This window comes from Anas acuta, chromosome 4 (genome assembly GCF_963932015.1).
Source record: "Anas acuta chromosome 4, bAnaAcu1.1, whole genome shotgun sequence".
Classification (NCBI taxonomy): domain Eukaryota; kingdom Metazoa; phylum Chordata; class Aves; order Anseriformes; family Anatidae; genus Anas; species Anas acuta.
The window spans coordinates 12,577,561-12,601,031 of NC_088982.1; the positions used below are offsets into that span (position 1 = coordinate 12,577,561).

At 38.6% G+C, this 23,471-nt stretch overlaps 1 protein-coding gene across 13 annotated transcripts in view; it reads left to right on the plus strand.

The window, feature by feature from the left end:
• C4H4orf50 (chromosome 4 C4orf50 homolog) overlaps positions 1 to 23,471 on the plus strand; it is an 87,802-nt gene that overhangs the window by 34,205 nt on the left and 30,126 nt on the right. For 9 of the 13 annotated variants that reach the window (XM_068679873.1, XM_068679876.1, XM_068679875.1 and 6 more), the window contains 3 exons: positions 6,004 to 6,246; positions 7,383 to 7,793; positions 21,499 to 21,597. In XM_068679873.1, the coding sequence (XP_068535974.1) occupies positions 6,004 to 6,246; positions 7,383 to 7,733 (594 nt within the window). In that variant the 3' untranslated portion in view covers positions 7,734 to 7,793; positions 21,499 to 21,597. Of the gene's footprint in view, positions 1 to 6,003; positions 6,247 to 7,382; positions 11,289 to 21,498; positions 21,598 to 23,471 lie in introns of those variants that run through there. The other 4 variants (XM_068679871.1, XM_068679870.1, XM_068679868.1 and 1 more) reach the window with 4 other exon arrangements.

Below are 23,471 nucleotides of genomic sequence, written 5' to 3' on the forward strand. Positions count from 1 at the left end.
CCAAGTAAGTTTTCTAAACAATCGACTAATCTTAGAGAGAAAATGAAACTGGTTGTTCAGAATTAGAAATAGCAATACATGGGTTACAGATGGATCTTCAAAATACTCCCAAACGGTTGTAATTAGCCCACTGTGAAAGGAGGGAAAGGTACCATTCTTAATATTATTAATAAACTGGTGTCCAGATGAGAAAAGGAAGGCAGTGTAGTTCTGAATATTCTCTGAAAGATAGTTTCCATGGGACCCAAATGATAACAGTGCAGAGCCTGAATTCCAGATTAAAACCAAGGTCAGTGCTTGGCAGCACAGCGAATTAAAAAAAGTGAACACAGATTGTAGCACTTTGTCGGATCGGATATATAGGAGAAAGGAGAATATGACACGGATTGCATGACATAGGAACAAAGCTATTATTATTAACAGGGCAATGTACATGGTTACTAGCAAGCAAGCGTGTTAGTTATATGCGTTTAATCAATTCTATTGTTATCTCAACCCTTCGAGCCCCACGTTGGGCGCCAAAAAGGACTGTGGTGGTTTTACCGTACTGGGCAGCTAAACCCCACAACCGCTCTCTCACTCCCCCTCCTTTAGATGAGGAGGGGGAGAAGTAAAGCGAAGAACAACTCACGGGTTGAGATAAGGATAATTTAATTAAAGGGAAATAATTATAATAGTTAAATAAAGACTACCATGAACTAACAATTTAACTAAGGGGAAAATAAAAAGGGAAAGGGGAAAGGGAGGGAAAAAAAAAAGGAAAATAAAAAGAAGGGAGGAAAACAAACAAACAAAATAAATGAAGGCTATATGGAAGTGCAGAGGAAAGAAATTACTCTCTACTTCCCACAAATGAGCAATGATTGACCACGTCCTTGAAGCAAGGCCTCAACGCACGCAGCCGGTGTTCGAGAGGAGGACCGACGTCTTCCAAACGAGAGCCCACCCCTCCCCTCTTCTTCCTGTTTCCACCTTTTATTGCTGAGTGTGACATCACATGGTATGGAATATCCCTTTGATTGGTTTAGGCCAGCTGCCCTAGTGATGTTTCTCTCCTCACCTTTTGCCCACCCCCTAGGAGGGTTAGAGAAAGGCCTAATACTGTGCCACTGCTGCTCAGCAGCAGACACAACACTGGTGTGATAACACTGCTGTTCCAGCTACAAGTACAGAGTACGGCACTGTATGGGCTGCTGCTGGGAAAGTTAACATTCCAGCCAGACCCAATACAAAGGAATACATGTGCAGAACAGTGTAGCTTTATTGTCTTTGCATCAAAGGATTCCTTCTGAGATACTTTTCAGTAGAACAATGCTTTGTTGGTTCTTTTTTTGTTTTGTTTTGTTTTCTCTACACATTTCTTTGCAAGAAAGCACTTACTGCTTTTCTGTGAATCATGTTTGAAGGAAACAGGCCTGAAATAACATTCTCTCATCGTAAAATGATTTGTGTGTTGCTGTTAAGATCAGAAGCTTTTCTGACACTGAGGGTGAGATACATTTGATGTGTGTACTTCAGACAGTTACATCTGTGGTAGTTTCTCTTCTTTCCATGGTTAGTAAAGAGAAACAGGAACTAACAAGGAGTTACCCTGCTCATTTTAGGTTATCTGCTTTAGGTAACTTGAGAAGAGTCTAAGTGACTTTCTCTTCATTGTAACAGGAGTCAGCAAGAGATGTACTTTAGTCAGGTGAATCCCACTCTTAGAGTAGAAAACCAGTTTAACTCAAGGGTTACAGTCTTTTGGGGAAAATGCTGATCAAGACCAATGGACCTTTCCAGACAAAGTTTTTCACAAGAAAAGGCTTCTTTTTCTGGTGTTACAGAGAATGTGACCTGAATCAATTGGAATTCCAAGGAGATGGAAGAACAAGGATGATGGTTATTATTTAGTCTTTTTTTGTTGTTTTTAAAGAAAGGTAAAATCCATTGCTGAGATATGTTATACTTGACCTTCAGAAAAAAAAAATGAAATCTGAAGAGTATAAAATATGGATTAAAAACACTTAAGGGCAGCCTGTCCTTTCCAGAGAAATAACAAATAAAGGAGGTCAACTATTATGTAAATGAATGTTCTTAGAGAAGGAATCTCAAGAATTTTTAGTGGCTGAGGAGTTGATACATACTCAAGGTTAGTGCCATTTAAAAGTAAAATTGGATTTATCTGACAAAGATTTAGACCTGTTTCCTGACTGCATACATAAAAGAGATATTTTAGCAATGGGTTTTGCTCTAATACATCGGCAACAGTGGGAGTTTGTCTAGAACAGTAAATGCAAGAAGACTAATAGCCGTGATTAAAAAGAAATAAAATAACTTTGAAAATGAACCCTCCTCATAAATACCAGAATTTATATTAAGTTAAAATGTTCAATTAAAATTATCCAGAGAAATTAAAACTTTTTATTCTTATCTATGAAGCCATTATCTTTTCATTTTTGTAATGGGGGGAAGGGTAGTATTTTTTGTTTTTAATATTGGTCCTTTCAAGAATTTGAAGGGTAAACTTATACACTGCTAAGTTTGGTGGAATATCATAATACTTTTATTTCTACCTAGGTGGGGGAATTTGTGGAAATTTTACAAGAAAGGAAAAACAAAAATCAAAGGAAAATAGAATTAATACGGTAAAAAGGTAAAGTGTGATAATTAGGTATTGGAAGAAATTCACACCTGGACATTGAGACAAAATGCAGGAATTTTTGTGTTCATAAATAAAAATGTACTCAGCTCTGGTGAGGCCGCACCTCAAGTACCATGTTCAGTTTTGGGGCCCTCACTACAAGAAAGACATCAAGGCCTTCGAACGTGTCCAGAGAATAGCTATGAAGCTAGTGAAGGGCCTGGAACACAAGTCCTGTGAGGAGCGGCTGAAGGAACTGGGGTTGTTTAGTTTGGAGAAGAGGAGGCTCAGGGGAGGCCTTATTTCTCTCTACAACTGCCTAAAAGGAAGGTGTGGGGAGCTGAGGGTCAGCCTAGATAACTAGTGATAGGACCAGAGGGAATGGCCTTAAGCTGCAATAGGAGAGGTTCAAGTTGGAAATTAGGAGACATTTCTTCTCAGAATGAGCAGTCAGGGTTGGGACGGGTTGCCCAGGTAGGCAGTGGAGTCACCATCTCTGGGGGAATTTAAGGAAAGGTTGGACGTGGTGCTTAGGGAGATGGTTTAGTGGGTGATACTGGTAGTAGGATGATGGTTGAACCAGATGATCTTGGAGGTCTTTTCCAACCCTAATGATTCAATGATTCTATGTAAAAGCTGGGCCACATCTATAATGCTATAGAAAATCTGACTTTTAGTGTTTCACAAAGTCTTATGAAATGCTGAAGAAGTGTGTTTTGGGGAGAATCATACCAGCTTTCGTATACAGCCAAAAACACTCACCAGGGTTTGCATTAACTTACATTTCTGCTGAGTTTTGCTATATCAGCTGCAGCAGAATTGAGCAATCCTGGAACACAAAAGAGTTGGTGGGTTGAATAATTGAAGGAAATAGAAGAAAAGACCCTTCAATTACCTTTTATTTATTTATTTATTTATATATTTATTTTTCTAGCAATATCTACCAGTATCCCAGCTTTGATTTGGTGCTGTTTTTTCCTGGTATCTTTGCCAGCAATACTGCCTACCGAAGAGGACAGTGATTTGCCTTTGCACGGGTCATTGAACTCCAGAACTTGTGCTGCTCCTGGTGATTCTCATCTATCACAAGGGATGCCTCTAACTGTGCTTCCTGCAGTGAGGAAATTCTCATCAAATAATTTTAGATCCAATCTCTTCATGCCTCAGAACATTTCAGGGCTGCCCTTTGTAACCCCTCCATTGCTTTCAGCAAAGGCAGCATTTTTTTGTGAGTGCTGGAGACAGTCACTGTTTTCATAACCTTGGTTAGAAACCAAGGACTTCAGAAGCTGCCTTTGGCTTCAGTGTTTATAGGCAACCATCCAAATGTATAGCTTTTGATTTCCAACTGATCTATAGCTGTGGTGCTCGGATATGATTGGGTATTCATACCACCTTATCTAAATAAACACTATCCAGATCACAGACTCCCTCTGTAGATGGAGAAAGCAAGTCCCCTAGGGTGGAGCACCCATCCACCTTTTGTGCCCAAATTTGTTCCATATGAGTACTCCTTCAGTTCCCAAATGTCACTGTCTTGTTCATTGTTCAATCTAAAGTAAAAGAGCCAGGTGGTAGCTGCCACCAACAAGCAATGTCTCAGCTGGCCGAACATATTTGAGTTGGGCATTTTAACGGGACCAATGGCCAGAATTCAGCAGTGTTGGTTCCCACCTCTCATGATGGGGAGCCAAGAACAGAAGGAGAAATGGGATCAAAGTCAATGTCCATCACTCGTGTTTATCGTTCACATTCTATCACATCCTGGGGATGTGATATCCTGGGGATATTATTATTATTATGGTGTATTATCCCGGTGAAAGGTCTTTCCTGCAGCACCCTCCTGACACTATGAGTTGTCTGTCAGCATGTTGGTGTATTTAAAAATTATAAGACACATACTCCAAGAAGCCCAACAGCTTTGAGTGTTGCTTTGCAAGCAGGAGATGAAAGTAATGAGCTTTCTCATGTGAGGCTAGGTTGTACCCTGCAGGGATTCAGGCTCTAAGGCTATGGACAGTAAAGCACCGCTGATATCTGTGTGGTCTCTCCCTGGCCTTGAAGCTGCTCTTGAAGTGCTTGCAAGCTGTGCGTTTCTCAGAAAGCTCCATGGTGATCACTTCTGCAAGATGGTGAAACTTCTTTCCTTGGCAATGGCAACAGTTCACACATCATACATTCTCCTTTAAGCCTTCATAGCTTTTTAATATGGTGGATCAGATTGTCAATAAATGCTCATTTTTGGAGGGGTCATGTCAGAGCAATCTTACAACACTGCAACATTTCAGAATCCTTTGTGTTCTGTTTTGTTTTTTTTGTGTGTTTTTTTTTTTTTTCAATGTAGCTAATGCTCATTAAAGATATACAGAGGAAAAACAATGCACTGTTTAAGTAAAATGTGTTTTATCTTAAATAACCATTTCTTATCTGGGATATTTATATTTTTATTTCTGGAGCTTTTGCAAGAGGACTAATGACAATGAGGTGATAACTTCATTGTGTAAGCAGATGTTTTAATTTTGGAAATAATTAAAGCAACAACAAAGGATGAAAAAATGCTATCAATCTTAAATTCATTGTGCAACTGCAAGAAGAAAATGTAGCATTAATCCTGCTGCTTTAATAAATTTGTATTTGGATGATGAAATGCTACTGACCTGTGGTAGTCATTTATTTTCAGTGAGATCTTTTCCTGTTTCCAACTATTATGAAAATGTGCATAATTAAACAAGCTGCATTTCTCTCTAAATGTAGCTTCAGTTCAGTGAAGAGGATATTCAGAAGGGATAATCTGGAAGCTTTGTTGTGGTGTTAGTCAATCTGGTCATGCAATGAAATCAATTCAATTAGGAAAATTTTAATTCAGTTTATGGGAATCTGTGGAAGAGTTTTTGCAATTGAACTAATATAGTCTAAAAATCCATTATGCTTAACTGTCTTGAGCATTCTTAGGTAGACAAACCTGAATTTGTTGTGGAGTGAGAGATTATGCAAAATAAATACAATTTTAAAATTCTTCAAGAGGAAACATGAAATCATGCAATCAAAAAACTATCTTATTCGTTTATTTATTTTTAATAGTTTTTCTTAATATCCATATTTGGAGTTTGGAGTTAATATCCAAATTTGGAGTTTTTAGTTCTTGGAGAAAACTTGAGAAGTGTAGGATTACATTTTAAATGGAAACAAGAATGTTTCACAGTTAAGATAATTGATAAACTAATTTTTTTTTCTTATTTCAGTAAATATAACTTTACATTTAATTTCTGTGAATGTTTACATAGATTAATTAATCTAGGCAAATTCTACTAATTCAAAATACACGGTGTTGGAAAACTTCATCTACTCTGAATTTCTAAAAATGGTACTTTTTCTTGTAGATGCTGCCTTCTTCCACAGACATTTCAGAGACTAGTGGACAGTCAGAGGATCACGAGACATATGTCAGAGTGAACAGGACGACAGGGTCAAAACATGCAAACTCTCTACGAGAGGTGGATGGTATCCACAGTGCTCACATCACTCCAAATGTGTATGCCAGCTCTCCTAAAAAATTAAAAAGTCCAGAGAAGATCATAGCCTTGCTTCGGGAGCTAAGACAAAACCATTGCAAAAATTGCCAGGTCAGTAAAATTTGTTTTCATCATTTTTAGTTTAGTGAAATCTACTTTTCTTGGCTGTCCTTTTTTAGATCACATAAATATTTGAATGATCATTTCCAGAGATGCACATTTTATTGTTAGTTTAAACAAGCTGAAGATAAGATGTACTTAATGTTTTTCATTATGCTTTTTCTTCCCCATTGTTTAAGAATGGCTTGGGGCATGTAAAACTATTAAAAGTTGTTGTTTTAATCATGGTATACTCTTGGTGAGATTGTCTCTGAAAATTGTTGGATTTTTATTTTTTTTTGAAATAGTTATCATGTTGATCCTGTCCTACCTTTTTTTTTTCCCCTCCATTTTTTTTTTTCAGTGATCCAATTATTCCTATGCCCTGAAGCTCTTTATAGTAATTTCCATTAACTGCAGGAATCCTGTTAAGACCAGAGTTGATCAATTGCAATTGCATTTGTGACAGTCTGCTGCTAACTAAACTTGCAGGAGATTTCATCCTTTCTAAGACAACATAACCTCTCCATAATTTTATGGAAACAAAACTCAGATATGCAATTACCGGAGCCAGCTAACTAGTGTAGTTACAAATATTGATCTAATGAATTTTCTTTATAATCTCAGGTTAAAATAAACAGAATAAAACAAATAAAAACATTGTTTTTGCTTTTGACAAGAATAACTGAAAAAAAAAAAAGATGCAAGACACTGATGCCTCTTTGTAGTTAAGAAACTAGAACAAAATGTTGACTCAGAATTCTGATAACATATGGGATCCTTAAACTATTTATTCCGGGGGTTTATGTGATAATTCAAGCTGCTTTCCTGGTCATCTTCTTTATCACAGTCATATATAAAAATGATTGGTAAAAATATTGTAATAGAGGAGAATTAGTAGAGAGAGCAAACTGCAAACAGCTCTTTGATGGCTCTGCTCTTTGTTAATTCATTGATTATTTATATACATATATATACATACCATGTGTGCTTTAATTAAATCCCAGGGAGAGCGTGACACAGACCTATTGTACAATTAAATGGGAAGCAATGGCTGAAATCAGCCACAATGCCTGGAGTGACCTGTTTCCATATAAGGTGCAGAAACACAGTGGGACCGAGGTTTTCTTCTCTTCATTGCTCCTCAGATACCTTCAGTTGATCCCTCCAATGCGAACCTGACAGGTGACTGCAACCTGCCCGTGATCCAGGAGGAAACCCCTTGGCCTCTGCTCTCAAAGATGAAGGAGACACTGGAGCATTCAGAGCATGGTGCTTCCTGGGCCATGAAAGGGAGGGACCGCTTGTCCGAATGGGATGATGTATTTTGGGGTCAAATAGGAAATCAGCATGCAGGTGCTATTCCCCAGGGAATGAAACAGAAAAATGTCATTACGAATAATGCATGGCTCTCTAGAGATAAAACAGATGGCTCAACCTCAGCTACTGCAGCAAAAAGCTATTTGTCAGACATGTTGTCAGCAAGTAATAAAGGTTGAAATCCTGTGGGGAGAAATCAGCTGCATGGGAAAGAATATAAACCTCAGAAGTAAAACCAGGTAAAGCATCTTAGCAATGTGATATTTATTTATTTATTTGTACATACATTTTCTATGTATGTATAAAAAGAACTAATTTTATAAAACAAAAATGTTTTACTAGTTAGCATGGCCTAGCAACCTGTTTGAGATGACTGCAAAATTGCATAACTGCATACCACTTGTTTATGATTTACTTTTCCTTTAAATGACACTGTGAAACAATCTATTAAATCACATTTGATTTTATGGATAACCCATTTCTTCAGCCTGCAGTAGAAAGTTCTGAAAAAACATCTAGCTCGAGTGACAGTTTCACCTAGAACTTAAGGAGATGTTGTGTCATGGGTGTCCTAAAATCACATTTTACAGAAATTTGAGGGTAAATTTGCTGGTAATGTTTCCTTAATGTCTTGGGATATTTTTTTCTTTCTTACCTTTATAAGCTGACCTACAGCCAGATATTCAACGTGTTCCTGTAGGTGGTAGTATCTGTAAATTATCCTCCTTCAATTGTTACCCTTAATCTCCTTATTCAAGCTGCAGTTTAACTTGAGTAGCTTTTCTGGACTTGTTTCAGAGCACTTCATTAGGTGACTGCTTGGGCATCATGAGTACAGTAACATCAGCGTTCCAGGGGTGGATGCGGTGCTGCCAAACCCCTGTCCCTGCAGTAAATAGAAGTGCCAAGCCAGCTGTGCTAGCACAGCTGGAACACTGCTTCCTGGCCACCCTGAGTCACAAACAGATGCGGTCTGCTCTGTGTGACCCTTTGATGGATCCTGGGGTAATGGGAAGGAGGAGGAATGAGATGTGTGTGCACCAACACTGCTCGAGTTGGGGAAGAACTGAGCGTGGCTGTAAATTCTCCAAGACACTGAAGTGTCGTTCATGTTGGGATCCTACCAGCATTAATACTTTCAGAAAGCCTCCATTATTCAAATCTCAGAGCTATCTTTATGTTTAAGCACTGTTACAAGAAAAGTGCATTTTTAACACACTTAATTTTTAATATGTGGCATTGTTCTGTGCTCCTTCTCTGCCTTCATTGATTACCCCCGAGTTGGTTCCTAGTACGTTGCTTGATGCTGCTATTTGGGAGGCTGAAATGAAATGAGTAGTTTTGAAGAAATACTAATGCATATGTTCATGCTTTATGGTCTGAAACCCATCTTCGTTTGCTCAGTAACATAGCAGTGCAATTGCTTACAGCAGTAACTGAATTGGTCTTCATCCAACACCTCTTTAGAAAATACACACCAGATGCCACAGGAAATAGCCTCTGGAATTGATGTTTTGAAGCACTGTGTAAGCAGAGGAGACACCTGTGAGGATCTAAAATCTGGAAGCCTGCTCTCATGTGTCTTCCTGTTCTTCCTGATTCTGGCCAGCAGTTCTGAAGACATAGCTGATACCCTACCACCAGCTGTTTTGTTTAATGCTATGAGATTTTGATGAGGAAAAACACTTATAAATATTTGACACGGTAACTTTCATATTGATAAAATGATGCTTTAAGAATCAGTATTTAATGAAAACTATTTTGGAACTTTTTCATGCTAACAGTAAATTACAGGGCCTGGTAGTTCAAGTGGGAAGATACACCATACATGAAGTGTGTTAATAATAAGGGTATTAATAATAATACCATATGATAGTAAGATAGTAGTCTGTTATCACTGATACCATAGTACTGTATGACAAAATTAAACCTTTCTTGTTCCAGTCCCTTTCTATGGAAGACAACTGTGGTTTAACTATCATGCCTCATCTTACAGCTAATTAGTTTATTTTCCCCCATTTTTCCTCCCTCGGGAATTAATGATTTCCTGAACAAGGGCTGCAGACACACACAGTAGTAGGTGGGGAACAGACACTTGCAAATGTTTTACTCTCACAGAGTCATGTAATACCTAAGTCCACTTTGACTTAAGCAATTCTGCAGGCAAACAAATTCTCTGCTGGCACTTTGTATCTTTGTTTTGCAAGTCATAGATTTTAATTAAAATCCTGTAGCCCTCTGTGTTTTTAATTCTTTAAGAAATTAATTCTTCCTACTACAAAAGGTTGTGTAAATATGTGCGAATATCACAGTTATCATCCATCTAATTATTTCACTTGCTTTTTATTTCTCTTAAGTAAAAATGGAAATTCTAGATACTGCAGTGGAGGAATGCTAATAACTTAACAGTGATTAGTTTGCAGTGCTGCCTGCAATAGCACTAGAAAAGGAGGGTCAGCTAAAAGATGGGTCAGCTTTCAGTTTTAAACTTCTGTCCTACTCCATTTCATCCCACCACTGAATGGGCAAATGAGAAATGATGGTCAGATTATGCCAAATAATTATGTGCTAATTGATGTACAAGATTAGATGATGCTTTACACCAGCAAACAAGGTCCTTCAAATGCTTTAAACATTGTCATTTATAGAAACCAGCTCCAAGACGTACAGTGGCAGGCCAGATGGTTCATATATTGGTGTCCTGCCAAGCTGAGGTCCTTTGGGAGTCTGAGTATGCTGAGTGACTCAGACAGAATAATTAATATTGCCCCTTATTCTGTAAATGAATTTTTATTTTATTTTATTTTATTTAATTGAGGGTGAATGGTAGCAGTTTGCTTACAGAACCTACCCTGAACAGTTGACTTGTGTTGAATTATCTGCTGTTTGGTGTACAAGGAACACCCGATTGAAAAGATCTTGATGGGATGATCAGGACACTTGGAAGGAAGCTGGACATCAGTGTTTCCTCACTCACAGAGGCTGTTTCCCATTCAGACTCTTCCACTTACAAAGAACTGGTTAGAAACATAACAAAACTATTTGCTAGGATCAATAGTTCACATCAAATGAATGCCCATTAAACATGTTCAGGTGATATTCACCCTGTTATTTTTTCTGTGCTTGAACTCCCCAGTACTAAAGTAAAAATGTTGTATTTTAGCAGCAAGGTCCTTTCTTTTCCCTCTAGTATTAACAGAAATATCATTTAGAAATAGCATACAAACAGAATACATGGCAATTGTGCATAGTTAGTGCTTTTTAAAGGCTATGTGAAAGATAAGTTTTAAAAAAGAAAACCATGGTGTACCTGAGACAACAAATGCATTGCAGAGTAGTTTGCGCATGCACTGGAGGAGGGAGTGGGATCTGAAAATCGAAAACCACCAGAAGGAATAGCTGTTTTCCTGGAAAGCTGTAAAATATAAAAATAATAATAATAAAAATCTTCTAGTACTGAACAAGCAGTTTTATGTGGTCAGAGGAAGCTACAAATTCTCCTGCATTCTTGCATTATCTTTTTTTGCTCTCATCTGGTAGGAATGGTCATAAACAGGAACATAAAGCTAGTTTTATTGTCAGATGAAAAGAAACAGAACACCTACAATGACAGATCATGTGTATATTAAGGAAGTTGTCTTTAGTCAATGCAATTCCTGTATTAGACTGTTTCTTGTATTCTTCTTATTTTTCAAGAAAACAGTGTGCATAATATTGACAAAGAAAAATAATAATCTGTCTTATGTTTTGTCTTCATTCACCTATTTTATCCAGTCTTGCTTGAACTTGCATCATGAATTCTTGATAGTTAAAGTCTGTTGACAGTTACATATTAGGAATATCTAAACCAGACATAGTTTGGTCAGAATCAATAGCAGCAGGATGTGAAAGGAACGTGGTCTGCGTCCACCTTTGAGATTGTGAGTGAGTGCACTGGAGAAAGGCCTAGAAGGCACTGGAAACTCAGGAAGACCACAAAACTTGGTGTGTTCAATGTAAATGATGCCACCGTTCACTGTTCAAACCACAAGGTTTCCTTGGAGATTAAATATTTGTAAATATAGAGGGATTCCTTTGGAAGCCTATCACTCTCCATCCACTATAAAAAACTTTATGTGCAGAGGTTTGGGGATCAGATCTGAGGCTCAGCTCATGATAACTCAGTCCCATGGTCAGGACTGACATTGGTGTGGGTCAGGACAAAAATGAGTTGCCAATCTGTAGTCCTTAATGAATAGTAGTAGTCCTTAAGTAGTCCTTCTGTAGTCCTTAATAAATCATGTTTATATTTTTGGGTGGCAATTCTGATGTGCAAGAGCGCTACTATCTTCTTAGTCTTTTCATCTATCCTTTAAGCTGATGAATATTAAAGCTGCTTATTAAAACCAGATAATGCATGGAAGGCTTCTGCAGTGCAGACCTTTCTCTTAAGGCCTGATTAAACCAAGAAACTCCCAGATCTAATTGTGCAACTGTATTCTTAGCAGGTCAGCCAGCTGGTAGCTCTGACTTACGTCCATCATTCTTGCAGCAGCTTTTTCTTTAGAATAAAGAGAGGAGGAGGGGCTATGGCAGAAAGCTAAATATTTCAGAAATTTTGGCCCAGAACACTTAGGAACATTGTCTTTTCCCAGTCTGTGTCCTCAATCTTATCAGTCAGGATAATGGGGAACCACAGAATAATGTGTTAATTTACATATGTATGAAATATTTATGTATATTTGTATACTTATGTATGTATAAATGCAGGGGATTGGCATAAATGAAGGTGAGATACAATAATAGGGAGAAATCACTTTCTGCAGATCTTTCTCTTTTTTTTCCTCTCCCCTTTGGGAGTCAATAATAGAAGTGGGGAAATGGACTGAAATTTTTATTTTAAAGACTGAATTTAAACCTTAACTTAAGACAACATTAAGACTATGCAGTGGAAGTTCTGGTTGTACCTTGACTCTACTGCAGGTTAAAATCCAGGTGTGTCTCAATCTACCTTCCATTTCCCAAATATTTTCATTTCCGTAGGAAGGAAACTCATTTGTGTGCTCCACTGCCAGCCCAAGTGTAGATGACAGTGGGACCAGGCAAGTGGGAGACACTTGTCCTGTAGCAGTTTAGATCTCCCTCATCTCTTTTGGCCTCATTGCTGCTGAAAGAGGGGAATGAAAAAAAGATCAGGGGTTGTATAAAATACTCCCCAAACTGTGTCTTTTTTAATATGCATAAACTGTTGAACCTTTGCTCCTGTGCTGGAAACTAGACTGACTTGCACCCTTGTTAAAGATCTTTTGACCTCTAGTAATGGAGCTAGAGGATCTTGTTACAGATGATGGGTCAGGTTCACCACTGTGCTGCAGCAGCTCTGTTTGGTGATAGAGACCAGCTGTAAGCCTGGCTTCTCAGGCACTGAGGTCAAACATTCATGGAAAGAATGAAAAGTTTTCCTTCTCTGCTTTTTTGAAGATAGGAAATGAAGATGTTTTATTTTCTGCCTAGCCGCTGCAGCTTGGTCAGGGTACAGAACATGGAGCAGAGCAAAGGGTAATTTCAGCAGAGGATTCCTTGAAGCTCCTTTGGGTTGGACTTGTGCTAATTGTATTTGGGCAAGAGAAGCTTTAAACGCTGTGGCCTCTCAGCGTACAGCTGTCTGGCAAAGCCTTCTTGAAGTGGGGAGATCCTGGAGCACATTGTTATTTTTCGAAAACAGCTCCAGGTCTTAAAGTCATGAGCAATTCTTTCTCATTCTTAGCAAAAGCCACAGATAGGAAGGGAGATTGTGGCCGTCTGGTGTTGCCTTTCCTTGCCCCCACCATCTGCTGGGAGCTGCCTCTCTGCTTCCCCATCTGTGGGAGGGAGACTCCATCTCTCAGCAGCCACATCCTTGTTTCCAGCTGGCTGCAGACAGTCATTTCTGCTGAATGGGCTTTAAAATCTAGGGGTGAGGCTGCCTTTGGCAGCAGCTGGAGGCTCTGGTGGTTTATGATTCTGATTAGAATGTGCCTTGGGAGACATGGAGCTGTTCCTGGCTCTCAGAGCGGTAGATCTGTGGGAGAAACACCAATCCAGCCAGCATTTGGCTGCTGTGTGGACAGCAAGAGGTTGAGATTGAGATTTGCACTGACTTCTGGGAGTCATTGACTCAGCATTTCCTGGTTGTTTTCAGGTGATGTGACATCTTCACCATGCTACAGATATAAGCTCTTTGTTGCCTCTCATTTCATTCCTCTGAAATATGTTTCCTGAAAAACAGCAGAACTTGGAAAGGGAAGGGGGTACAGTGTGTCCTCTCCATATTAAGGCTAGCCTGTAATTATGTTACTCCTCTTGAGGTTTAAGAGTTATATGGGTTTGAATCCCTTTAGCCTTAATGAGGCTGATGAACACAGGTGAATTTCATGTATTCCACTGTATAACTTAAATCAGATTTTTGTCTAAAGGTAAAGCCTCTTGCACAGATTTTGCATTTTGAGTGAAATGGTTCATAGGCTAAACAGCACTCATTTGCTTTTCCGTGAAGACTTTATCACAGAGATGTCTCACTATGAACCCCAAACAAGTTTAGGACAGCTCAGCCAACACTGCGGACCTTCACAGCAATGAATGTTAGGTAGCTGTCTCCAAAGCAGGAAATTTATTATCAGCTGTTTAGGAACTAAGTTTGAATTCTGTGTGATTCATGATCTAGGGATTCCTTGGACCAAGTGTAAGTCTGACTTAGTCTCCTGGGGCCCCTAATAGTCCTGAACAAAAACCACCACTTGGTCTGCAGGACAGGATTCATCTCACTGTAATGTAATCCCTAAAACAGGGATTATGATAGAGATGTCTTTTCACTCACTGAATATAAAAATGAACTGAGGAGGACTATCTCAGATGTGGGATCTACACTGCAGAAGAATGGGAAGCTGATTTCCACCCGAAGTACTTCAGCAGTAAATATGACCACAGTTATATGTGACTTGCTGGGGTGAGCTGACAGTGCCCAGCAGGACAAGGAGCTGAAATCCTCCTCCTGCATCCTATGCAACTGCTCCAAACACCGAACTAGCCTTCTCATAAAAGATAATTGCCATTAACACTTCAGAACCTTTGCCTTTGTGATGTTCTCTTTTTTTTTTCAATGTTCAGCCTGAGGACTTTTCCTTTGTACTCATTCCTTGGATTAACTATGTAGTTTTGTCTTTATTTATAGTCTTCTGCTCTTTTGGATTCAATGTGAGACATTTAGGTAACAGATTATACATATATTAAATAGGAAATAAAATGTGTATGTAGATCTGAGGCCTTATTGACCTGACATAATTTCTCTTGAGGCCACGGGAGATCTGAGACAACATTCATCAAGTGAGGCATTGAGCATATGCCAGGTCTCGTGCTAATACTCAGGAGCTTTTGCATTAAAAAAAAGCTGAATTCACTGTTCTCTGTCTGTGAACTGTGTACTGTTCTTTACTTGTGTGTGCTTCCCCTTGAACAGCATAAAATATAACAATATGGAAGAGAGGGCAACAACTTATGAAACAGTGTGTTCAGATGCATGGATTCAGCCTGGTCTATGGTGAGTTTTCTTTAGTGGGTTAATACCTGCAGTCACTGCCGTTCTTCTGGGAAATCACACAGGCACATGTGTTTCCTTCAGAGGGCTTCTGACCTCTTTTGTGTTCTTTTCTTTAATTCTGTGTCCTAAGTAAGGTAATATTAAAAGAAATCTTTGATTGTGTGCTTCCTTGGGAGCTTTAAAGAGTGTAAAGGAGGGAAGTGGTTTCTGCTGCTTCTAAATTAAAAGCAATTGCTCAAACTCCTGCAAGTCTCTGGAAGATGACACATCTACTAAGAATGACTGCAGCTCTGTGCACTGGCAAACTGGATGCTAGAGAAGGAACAATGCGATTGTCAAGGCACATCCTTCAGTTTAATAAACCGTTTTTGAGAAGAAGGTTCTGCCTCAGTTTAATAGTCCTCTTTGGAAGAAAAAAATAAATAAAACTCTAAACTTTAGTATGAAAGCAAACACTCCTTTCTTTTAAAATAAACACACTTATTTCTTCTGCAGTGAGTTAAACCGGTTGCAACGGTTTATGAATAAGACAAATACCTTAGCAGTATTATTAGGATTAACCACCTCTGTTGTGGATAAACATGATCCTTTTTAATTTATAAACATGCATATTTTATTTCCTAACTAGATTTTCCCTCAGAAGAGGTTGTCTTGTCTGTAATACTTGTAAAGCCCTATGGTATATCCTACTTTGAATTACTACCTTTGAGCTCACAGTTAAACAGAGGTTGTAGCAATATATTCTTTGTCCATCTCACCTTGGCACCGTGGCAGTTTAACATCAGGGGCTGCTTCCTGCTCCAAAACAATTGTTTTGGGATTAATTACCAAGTCATAGTGTTGTACAAAATGTCTGAATCTGCTTGTCAATCTGTTCCTTGGATTATCAGTGGAAGAAAATGTATTTCCATCTGTGTACTTCACATTGGGACCCCAATGGATCAGGATTTCCCCTCCCCTTTGTCCCTTGGCAGAGTTTGTATTACTCCCCTAGTCAGAGTCCCTGGCCTGTTTTTCCTTAGCAGAGCTGCCACCATACCCCCAGCTACTGTAAAGCTCACATCCATCAACACTCTGAAACAGATTAAAACATCACACAGACCTCAGGCCCTAGAAAGTGCACTCACACCACAATCACTTTCACCCTCTTGGCACTGTTCTTGTGATTTCTGAAGCCTTGGGATCCTTGGTATACTTTTTTTTTTTTTTTCAACTGCTGCAGCTGAACTGTGTTATCTGTTGATGACCACCCCATTAAAAAAGCAACTTCTAATTTATAGGCCCACCTGATAGACTTGTGACACAAGTTGAACTCATGCTCAATAATTAATGTGAAATAAAAGGTATAGTGTTACATGGCCCAGTTAGATTAGATGCTCTTGTTTTGTCATTCAGCCACAGCTGATAAGTTTTACATCCTCATAAAAGAAGGTACCTATGTTTCTGTGGTTTTTCAGGTTAAAGAAAAAATCATGTTATAATCAAATATATAACCAGAGCATATATAACTCAACAGGTTAAGAGATAAGCATCTGTAAATAAAATCAGATTTTTGGGGGAGCATATGCTGAAATAAATATGATTTTTTTCCACATAAAATGTTATGGAGTTTTTTCAGAGTCATAAGAAGGAATTAGGTATCCAGATTTCATTGCGTTTCCATTATAGATGGTAACTAATTCCTCTTAACCCTTTGAAAATATCCCATTATTTATTGAATTTTATTATGCTTGCTTGTATGCATTTATGTAGGGCCAAAGATGAGGATTCTTGGTGGTTTTTATATTGTGTGTTTATTCAGTGTAAACTTCCATACGAAATATTTACACGTGGGGATGTATAAATAAGAGTAGATGAAGAACCTCAGGATTGTTTCACTGGGACTCTGTAGCATTCGCTTTTGTAAAGCTAAGCAAGCAATAAGAGTGTTGAAAAGGCATTTAGTCACACTGGGTGTCAAGAAGCAGCTGCAGAGTTGACTGCTCTGCCACAGGAACAATGTAGTCCTCATTCACATGTTGGATTTACGTGGAACTCAGAGATCTTATGTGAATGTTCCCATTGCGAAGGTCACTTTTTTTCTCCCTCTTTTTGTCTGAAAAGATCAATATCTCATCAAGAAACCCTTCAATGTGGAATATTTTGAATGACCATACAATAATTAATGTTCTCTTGCCTGTGCGAGATATAGGGAAAAGAGTTTTTCTGGTATAATGAGTGATAAGTAGAACAAAGATCATTTGGGAGTAAAATGTAGCTGTTTGATCCATTTGATAATTTCCATCTGGATGGCATTTGCTTCTCTCTTTAAAGGGAACAGGAGCTGCCTATTTCTAGGCAATCTGTTCAGTTTCTTTTACAGGAAAGGACAGTTTAGCTATTCCTTCCATATGAGCATACATTATTACATCTAACAAATATGTTGTTCATCTCTCATTTTATCCAGACCCTCTAAGCACTCTTAATCCCTGGGTGGGTTGAGATAGGGATTGAATTTCCTTTTTTTCTTTTTTTCTTTTTTTTTTTTTTCTTTTTTTTTTCAATTTTTTCCTTTTTTTTTCTTCTTTTTTCCTGTCCAAAACCGAATGAGAGGGGAAAGATCCACATTACTCTGTATGGACATGTGTTACTTAGTTTACTAAAAATAAATTTTACTTGAGGGACTGGAAAGCAAGATACCTGTAACGATAACAGTATAATCATTGTCCCTCTTGGCCTGATGATGCTGGAGGAACATGGGTCTGCAATTCTAGCTCCTCGTTATCATGGTATCCAAGTCATGTAATCTCTGTCATAAATTAAGCAAGCTCTATCTCAGGATTTCCCCTCCTTTAGAACAGTAAAGTATTCGAAATGTTAAGAGAATCTCTATGACCCATGGGGAAACAAACAAACAAAAAAGGCTAAAAAAAAAAAAATACTACAAATAAAAACCTAGTATTTTAGAACCATGCCTCCTTCATCCTCCTCTTTCTAGTGGACCCTGGATACTGGTTATTCTCTCTTGGTTTGGTCTGGCTTGCTGGGTTCTTTCAGCAGTGAGTTTTGAGTTTTGGTTTACTATGCCCAGCATCCTGTGAGCATTGCTGTTCTAGGTGTGCTTGGGCAGCTCAGCTGGAAGCTCATCCACAGAAATATTTGATATTAAAACAGTCTTTTGTTGCTGCCACTGACAGCCATTAGCACAATCTGCAAAACTTGTCACTGCAGCATCAGATCCATGAGAGCACGGATGGCTTCAAAATGGGTGAATTCAGTATCAGAACCGTAGTTTTAGCAGCAATTGCTCCTTAACATTTTGCAACTGGAATTGTTATTAATGTTAATATTTATAAAACAAATGAATTGTGTGCTCTGAAGAAGTCTGTGAAGGGTAGTATAACTCCAGACTCAATGGAGGTTTATACTGATTCAGGTGAAATTCAGTTCAGGCCTGGTTCCTGGGTGATTTCAGTGCATTGGCAATCACGCATCTCATCTGTGAGTCATCAGTTTGGGATCTGAATGCCTATTTCTTTTTCCATTGTACTTGCTAGCTGTTGGCTAGGTTTAGACTGGACACAAGTAACCTGAGAGGGGGCAAGCCCTGACTGCTTACTTGTAGATTTAAAATGAATCCAGGCTATAACTTGTGGTTAGGATATGTAATCCAAAAGACATGGAAGATTATTAACTTCCAGAAAAGCTTTTCTTTTTTTCCTGTCCTGACCTTTAACAACCTGCACCAATGAACAGAGCAGCTAGGAGAAAGACTCTCACCCTTTGCACCTCCTGCTCAGGAAGGGGGCACCAGGACTCACCTTCCTGCTCCCACAACAGGAGTTTTCTCACTACAGGGAGAAGTTTTGAATAGTCCTGTGGCTGGAAATACAGGTGTTGGCTTTAATTCCAGGCTTGCTTGGGTGGCTATCTCCTTCAGGACTGCTCCTAAACTCTCATTTAGGAGATGGTGGCCAAGTTTCTGGTGACATGGAGACTCATTATTCATGAAGTCCACAAACTACAGTGAAAAATATTAAGGATTTTGACCATGTTGGCTAATGATGTTTCTTTCATACCTCATATTAAAGGGGGCAATGAAAAACTGGAGAAAGATGCAAGGAAGGGACAGAGGGAAAAAAAAAAAATCCACCTGGAAGCAGAAGAAAAGGGCTGGTAGAAGAAGAAATGAAGTTGTGCTGGGGGAGAAGGGGAAGCAAAACAAGCAAATGTGTGTCAGGCAGGACAACATTTTGGGCTTGAGTCCCTCTTTCTCAGTTCTTGTGATTATATTTTATAAATGTGTATACATTCTTAATTTGTCATAATGCATTTAATTCCTCAGTAAGGCATAGTGAAAGCCAGGGGCATTGTGATTTGTGGTGGGATACAAACAGCTTCCTCTAGTGGTGGAGGGACTTTTATGGTTCTAAATGACAGTGAAAACAAATAATCTAAGTTCTGTCATCGCTTGTGCTTCCCTGTGTTGGTATTTCCAGGGAATGCAGTTAGGTTGTTGAAGGAGCAAAGCACCATAGCAGCAGAAATATCCTGGATTGCCTTGCATCTGATCAGTTCATGCACTGATTATGAAGGAGGAAAAAATATATTTATTAGATTTCTTTTGGGGTACATTTCAAGATGTACATGTCAATGTCATATTGGGCTATTTTTTAAAAAGGAGTGAAATGAAAGGAAGATGTGTGGAGTCTCCCTTCTGTTCCCATGAGTTTCACCAACTCGTAGCTGAGCCAGTCAGTGCATACATCTTTCATGTGAAATTCAGTCCCATCATGTTGGAGCTCTTTGTTCCTCCACAGCACACAGCCAGGAGTAGAGATCTTCAGGTGGGCTGACTCAGACTTGGTAAATAAAATGAGACAGCAAAACACGTTGTGTGTTTGGGGCTGGGGAAGCACACGTGTGCAGCTGCTCGGAGCCTGGTGCTGAAGGGCTTCTTGGGGAGGGCAGAGGAAATGGGTTAAAGTGAAACAGATGCTGTCTACGCAGGAATTCATATTCATTTTGTTTACTCACCTGGCTATTGAGGAAACTGTGACAAAGAACATATGTATTCAGCTGACGGCCTTTTTATAAGACTAACTATGACAAATACAGTACTTTGTTTTCTACGCAGAGAGCTGATGTTTGTTACTGTCGTGTCACTTCAGTTACAGCAGGGATTTTCTTCTCCTTCTCTGGAAGTAGCTTTAAATGAGACAGAAGTAATATCTGGTTTGCTAGCACAAATTAAATTGCCAGCTGGGTTTTGCTTCCTTTGACAAAGCTGTTATAGCTCTTTGTACTCTAAGATTTTATCCAGATAGATCATGGCCATTTCCTTGCTGGTGCTGTGTGGCAGTTTGATCTGGCTAATATCTACATCCTTCATAAACTATTAAGGAAGGCAGCATCACTGAGAGTTTATTTTATGCCTTGAAGACTTTTTCAAGCCATTTTGTTACAAGATGACATCTGCTACTGCTGCCGAAAGGGGCTTTGTGCTTTCTGCTGCAGGTTGTGGCAGTGCAGGGATGTGTGAGCTGTGCCTCTGTGGTACCCCCACATGTGCTGACACCATGTTCCGGACATCCAGTGAACAACCAAGCTACAGTACTCTGATGCAGTTGGTTTTAGGAATAGTTTCTTAAAATTTATGCTTCCTGGAGAGGTCACATCCTCTTGCATTCTGCAGGCACATAATAGGTTGTACCTCAGGAAGTCAAATAGTCAAATTTTTGTGTTTCTTCTCATGCTTAGAGAATGAAAACCTGCTTGTGGACAGAAAAGGAAGATCCATTAAACAAAACAAAACAAACAAACAAACAAAAAAAAAACAACACACAAGAAACAAACAAAACACCTGACAGCAGCTGAAAGCAGATACTCAGGGGAAAATACCAGGACAGATGGATGCTTTCCAAGGCTTTAATCATTTGCAGCTCAAGGACTTCTTGAAGCAGTGGTGGTTTCTATTAATTCAATGAACCTTAGTAGACTTCTCTTCCCTTAGGATGTCAAAACTCTCTGAACCCCTGTAAGCTTTCTGCATGTTGCTCTGTACCCTGGCAGGATGCTCACCACTGCGTTGCATGTTAAGAACTATTTTGTTAGCAACCTGTTACCAACAGCTTCATTAGTGCACCCTGGATTTTGTTGTTCCTGGTTTCCCTCTCCACTTAGATGCACTTTTACCCAAGAATCTGTCTTCATTGTAGAGCATAAAATTTACAGAGGAATCTTTCTAGCAAACAGCAGCATTGCTTGCACAGTGTTTGGATTCAAATTTCCAAAGCCATCTCAGGCCATATATAAAGTAAACAATTTTGAAAAGTCAAAAAACCTTTCTTCTCCAATCTGTCAGGCTTTCATGTAAATGACCACTTACTGTTTTTTTCTTTCTCTTTTAGGTAAGAAAAAGTACTCACTAGACTGATTCCAGAGCATAGACAAAACTTTTGGAGCTATGACTGATATTGCAAGCTGAGTTCCTTATCAGACCTTGTAAGGTAAATCAGAGAACTATTGGTAGTGGGAAAGGTGGACTAAATTAGGAGACAAGGGTGTACCATTTCTTTTCTATTCCGTGTAAGTGCTTCCTTTGGAAACATTTGTTATTTATCATACCGCACTCTCCTCTGTACAACTGCAGAGAATTTTTGTGCACTGGAAATCCTCGGCCTTATAAATTCTTGTCTCAGGTTAATACAGGCAAGGCATGAAGTGGATTTTGGGGTTATGTAACAACAGCATGAGAATATCTTCTTTTCAGCTCTTTAACATTGTGCATGCACAACTAACATCTGCATGATTCCTCTTTCTCTTTTTTTAGTTGCTGTCCGTTCTGATGTGTACTTTTAAAGTCAAAGTCTTTATGACTTTAAGACCTATTTCTAGGCCAAATATTCATTCTGCTGTTGGATATTAAGGAAGACAGTTGGCCTTTTCTGGTTTAAGTGTTTTTCTCAGATGCCTGCCCTGAGAATTTAACAGCTTTTTTTCAGATTTTTTTTTCTCAGCTATGCTATTACACCTGCTTTTTTCGTTCACTGTTTTGTCTGTTGAAGTCCCCATAATCCTACTACCATGTGTGTTTCAACATTTGATGGAAACTATTAGACTGTAGCTAATGCAGAAGATAATGACTAAGATAAAAAACTGTTTAAGTTCTGCTAATCTCCAAAGTATAGAGATAATAGCGAAAATCACAGTATTGATGAGGAAGTATTGATACTAGAAAGATATGCCCCTATTGAATCAAAGCATTTAAAGCAAATGCTGAAATTATATTGAAACCTCACTGCTGAACTGGCCAGAAGGTTGAAAATTGAGTTAATTGTAAGGACTCAGATGTATGAATGGGGGACACTGTTAAATTGACTTTCCTAGCTAAAAGGGAGAAAACTGATGTGAAAAGCCAATGAGAATTGTATTATTGCTGTATGGCTTTTGTTTTTTCTCCAGGGATCACTTTGCCAGTTGGTTTGGTCTGCTTTATTAAAACAGTGGGGGAAGGCAGCCTGATAGTTGGTTCAGAGAGATCTGTAAATGATGCATTAGGATGCTGCAATATGACTTTCATTGCAGGATACAGGATAATACAGGTTTAACATAAACAAACGTTTAATGTCTCATCTCCAAAGATTTTTAATAATTTTTAGTTAATTGTCATACTTCTTTTTTTGGTATATTTTAATTTAGATACAGAAAGCCCTGTATGCTAATTTTAGAAGTGTTAATTTTCACATGGAGCACATTGATCTTGAAACACTCAATAAAATCAATATAGCCATTTCTGATGACAGACACAGATTTGACACTTTTTGCACAATGGTCAATGACATATAATCTATCATGTTGTCTTACAAAAAGAAAAAAAAAAAAAAACAGCAAACTAAGTAGAAGTATATGTAATCAAGATGGTTCTGAAAGAAGCTATTTAAAAATGCTTATCACATTATGACAGTATTTTTAGCTGAAATACCAGATTTAATTATATTTCCTATTCACAGAAGAGGATTTTTAGCTCCTCATTGGTTTTAGTCCTACACGTGGGCTTAGACAGAACTTTAAAAGGTTGTACATGGTTGTTCAGTCTTCCAATTTGAATCAACTATTTACCTTCCTTTCAAGAACTATGTAATGCTTGCTTTGATCATGTTCAAGATGCTTGCAGTCTTAGACTTTTGCCACCTTTTACCATGCCTTTTAAATAGAGCAGCTTTATCTTTACTGAGGTACAAAAAGATTAAGTGTAAGTCCAAGGTCCTGCATAGTCTGTATCAAACCAGGGTATCAAAGTCTGGTCTAAATCCAAAGGCAGTGCAGTAACCACTGGATCATCCTATGTCAGGAAGGAAGAGTTGAGAAATGAAGTTTTACC